Raw genomic sequence first — 4,526 nt, 5'->3', positions numbered from 1 at the left:
GGCGTGCCTGCCGTTCGACGTGCCGGTTGCGAGGGCCGGCGGTGGTGGTGGCGGTGCGGGAGACTGCGTGAGTGGCGTGACGCTGACGGAGTCGGTGACGGTTGGCGGCGGGCGTGCGACGGCGTGCTTCGACTCGGTGGTGTTCAGCGGGCCGATCACTGTGGCGGTGGAACTGCGCTTGATGGATGCGTTCGCTGACTCGCTGAACGTGACGCTGCGCCACTGCGTGCTTGCGGGCGGCGCGCAGCTGCGGATTGGTGGCCTCGGCGAGAGCACGGCGCGCCTGATGCCACACGCCCTCGTCAACATGACGAATGTGACGTCGGTGGAGGGCACGATCGTGCTGCATGGCACGATGCCGCCGAACTCGAGTTTGCTGCTGGCGAACTCAACGCTGCGTGCGACGGTTGGCGGGTTGCGGTACATGCCGACGACCCCTGGCCATGCGGGATTTCGGTACGGCCCCGCGCTTGTCTTGGACGGCGTCCGGCTTCTGTCGACGCGGTTTGTCATGACGCGGTCGATGCTGGCGTGTGGCGGGGAATTGTGCGCTGCGATCCTCGTGGAGCGCGGCCTCGGTGTGAACCTGTCCAGCGCCTTCTACATGGAAAATTGCGTCGTCAGGTCGCGGACGCACGTGATGTACGCCCTTGCGTCGGATTTGCGTGTGAGCAGTGGCTCTGTGTTCTCCATACAGGACAGCTTGTGGAGTGCGCCGAGCATTAACATGTACGAAGGCGCGTGTGTGTTTGGGGACGTTGTGGTGGCTGGCGGCAGCGTGCTGCAGGTTGTGTCCAGCGAGTTCCGTCTCGGTTTCGCCATGCTCATTGCAAACACGCTGACCGTGGCTGACGGCAGCTGGCTGGTGCACCGCGACAACGAGTTCCGCACCGCCTACGTTGTGTACGTGGCCAACGAAAACGGCGTTGCGTTCCGCGATCGGAGTGTGTGGTCGATACTTGACAACAACTTCACGTACGGCTCGTACTCGTCAACCATTGCGCATATGACAAGCAACTGGTCACCACCATCCGACGCGCGCCCGACCATCTACGGCGTGTGCAACGACGCAAGGGGCTCACCTGTGACGGATTACCAAGAAGACCTCAATATTGGGACGCCCGTGACGGTGCTGGACTGTGGTGCGTGCACGGTGGACGCCGTGTGCTTTGCTGCGAGGACGAGCAGCATCAGCGGCTGTGAGTGTGTGTGCGCTGCTGGCGGCTACGGAGACACGTGTCTGCCGGCTGCGGTTCCGGACGGCATTGGGCCGCTCCCGCTCCCCTATGCGAAGGGCACGGAGGTCCGCTGCGTGCACGGTGGCAGCATCAGCTCCGTGGACTATCCTGATCCCGGTGTGCGTGGTCTGTGCTTCGTCAACGTGACCTTCACCGCCGCGATTGTGCTGTACCTGTCGCGTTTCGACGCATCACAACGGACACTGAACATCACGCTGCTGCAGTGCGTCCTCGTGGGTCTGTCGATCAAGGGGAGTGGCGCACGTGTGCACGTGAGCGTGGCATCGTCGTTGCTGGATTCTGGTGATTTGGAGTTTGAGGGCGATTTTGGCGTGAGCTCCCAGATAATGGTGGTGGGCAGTACGCTTGAGACGACGTCGAGCCACGCCATTTTATTTTTAAAGGTTTTTCTTGGTGTGAACTCGACGCTGCTGCTACTTGACAACAACTTGGAGGGGAGTAATTGCGCGTTATATATTTCCAATGCTGCCGTTGATGGTGGCGGGGTCATCGTGAAGGGAAATACGCTGATCACAACGGAGGAGGGTCAGGGTGTGGAATCATCTGTTTGCGTTAATGCTATTGATGTGAGGAACGGCGGCTACTTTGTCGTTGAGAACACCACGATGAGCTCGGTCAATGGCGTTTATATTTTTGGGGATACTTCCGTGAGCACCGCGGGGCTGCTGCGAGTGGCGGACTGCACCTTTATTGGCAGCACGAAGGTTTCGACTTCTGCGCTGTCGTATTTGTATGGCTCTGTGACACTCGAGGGTGGGGCGCAGTGGCGTGTGGAGGGCAACAGCGTGAGTGCAGCCTCAGTATTAATTATTTCTTATTTCCAGCACAATATTCAGCTATCGGACAGCGGCACCACCGTGGTGCTTGCAAACAACCGTCAGGTGGGCTCGAGGGTTTCCTTCGCCAAATTTCTCCCATCGAGCATTGTCGTGAAGTTACCCGCGCGGTTTGTGGTTGGGTGCAACCAGCAGGGCGGTGAGGAGGTGTCGTTGTACGAAGGTGTGTTTCCGGAGGGCATGGTGGTGTTCGGATGTGGCACATGCAACGACGACGCGGCGTGCTACATGCCCGGGACGGAGTCGGTGGACCGCAGCTCGTGCTCGTGCAGCTGCAAGGACGGATGGCATGGCGCGTCGTGTCTTCCCTTCGAGGTGCCCGACGCGGTTGTGCCGCCCGTGGCGGAGAGAGCCGTCGACGGCGACACGAGCTGCGTGGTGAACCAGACGCTGACGAAAATCGCGCTGAACATGTGGAAGACGCACCACTGCTACGCGGGTGTGACATTCAGCGGCATGGGTGCTGTGCTGACGTTTTCCTTTGACAGCATGCCGCTGCATCTCCCCGTTAACATCACGTTTACTGGATGCACATTCCGTGAGGGTGCTGCGCTGCAGTTTGTTGGGGGTGCTGGGGCGGCCGAGTCAGCCGGCGTCCTGATCCGCGTGGGCCAGACTGTAATGCGGTCTTCCGTTGTTGTGTTTGCAGCTGCCCTTCCACAGCACTGCGACATTGCCGTCACGGAGGTTGATGCGGTGCAGTCCTCTGAGGTCCAGCTGCTCGACACTAGGAGGAACAAGTTCGGCGTATTTTTACTGGTGAACATCGTGCTGAGTGCTTCCTCTTTTTTGGTCAGCAACGTCAAGGCGCGTGCAACGATGTACGGTGGGTATGGTTTATACTCGACCGGGACGCTGACGCTGTTGGATGGCAGCTCGCTGTATGTGCAGTACTGCAGCTTCGCTGGGTACATGCATATGTTTTACGTGAATATCCTCAGTGTGAGTGAACACTCCGTTTTTGCGCTGCTCAACAATACGATGTCCTCCGGAAAAAGCCTTCTTTATCTGCGCCACGGATTGAGCGTGTCGAAACACAGCGTGTTGCGCGTGGTGGGGAACAGCGGCTCCGTGTCCAACGCCATTTATTCACTAAGCTTTTTTACCGTCCGCCATTCAAGCTGGCTGGATTGGCGTGACAACGACGTGGGAGTGGGTGCGATGTTTCATTACTCCCTAATAACTACTGTGAACATCGACGGCAGCAGTGCTGTGACGCTGACGGGCTGCAAGATGGGCTCGACGGGGTTGTCGGTACCTCTGCTATCTCAGGCTGACGCCGGCTACCGGTTCGTTGCTGGGTGTCTGACGGTCGCGGGACGGAAGGTGACGACGGCGGCTGAACTGGAGCTTAACGGCATCACCAACGTGACGACGGTTACCGCGTGTGGGGAGTGCACGAAGGACGGCGACTGCTTTGCTCCGCTGACGACGGCGGTTATTGACTGCAAGTGCCAGTGCGCTGCTGGAGGGCACGGAGATGTGTGCGTCCCGGCGCCTGTGCCTGCTGGCCCGCCACCGCCACTGACACCGCCACCACCGCCGCTCCCACCACCACCACCGCCACCACCGCCGCTCCCACCACCACCACCGCCACCACCGCCGCTCCCACCACCACCGCCGCCGCCGCCGCCACCGCCGCCAGTTGGTGAGTGCATCAGCGACATGGTGTACCCCGAGTTTGCGCAGGCAGTGGGTGGCGGTCTGTCGTGGCTGTGCTACCGCAACGTGACGTTCAGCGGGGGCGACATGTGCCTGACGGTGCTGATAGGGGCGATGACGGGCGACGTGGTGAATGTCACGTTTGATGGATGCACGTGGAGGGACGGTGCCGTGCTGTTGCTTTTGGGCAACGCGCACGCCGCTGTTGGGGCGCTGAGCATCTTCGTCACCGGCAACACATTTAGTGACGCGCTGCTCAGCCCGGAGGGTGTGTTTCCACCGCACACGAACATCACGATCAGCGGGAACCGCTTCACAGTCACGAGGCTGATCCCTCGGCCGGGTTTGGACATTAGGAGGCCGTCGTGTGTTGCGACGAATGGACTGGCGATCAGCAACGACTCCGCGGTGGTGCTCAGTGGCAATGTTTTTCAGAGCGTGACGGCATCGTCAAGCGCCATTTACGTTGTCAAGTATGCGCTGAGCGTGTCGTGGTACTCCGTGTTTGCGGTGGTGGGCAACACGTTTCACATGGCTGGCGGTGACGGTACGCTGATATATCTTGAAGGACCTAGATACTCCTCATCGCTGAGTGTGCTGAACAACTCTGCCGTGGTGATTCGAGGCAACGCTGTGACGAGGCCGGTGAAGTGCTTCGTGTTACTTATTTGGGCTTTGCGTGTGGAGTCCCATTCAGCGGTTGTGTTTCAGGACAACGAAATGCAGAGAAGCTCGGTTGTTTTTTTTTCAAGCTACTCCTCCAACATCT

General features: G+C 59.7%; 1 protein-coding gene across 1 annotated transcript, besides 2 other annotated features; it reads left to right on the top strand.

The window, feature by feature from the left end:
- Positions 1-4,526, top strand: Tc00.1047053507379.9 (dispersed gene family protein 1 (DGF-1), putative; the record flags this gene model as incomplete). The annotated part of the gene is made up of 1 exon (XM_798364.1): positions 1-4,526. A coding segment is annotated over one exon (4,526 nt), but the record flags the coding sequence as incomplete, so codon positions are not given.
- Positions 1-4,526: a sequence feature (areas not merged during assembly with more than two copies in the genome that could not be assigned to a particular haplotype).
- Positions 3,608-3,739: a microsatellite.

Source organism: Trypanosoma cruzi, genomic scaffold (genome assembly GCF_000209065.1).
Source record: "Trypanosoma cruzi strain CL Brener 1047053514901 genomic scaffold, whole genome shotgun sequence".
NCBI classification, from domain to species: Eukaryota; Euglenozoa; class Kinetoplastea; order Trypanosomatida; family Trypanosomatidae; genus Trypanosoma; species Trypanosoma cruzi.
Note: the sequence above shows the minus strand (reverse complement) of the source record. Positions and strands in the feature narration are given on the sequence as shown.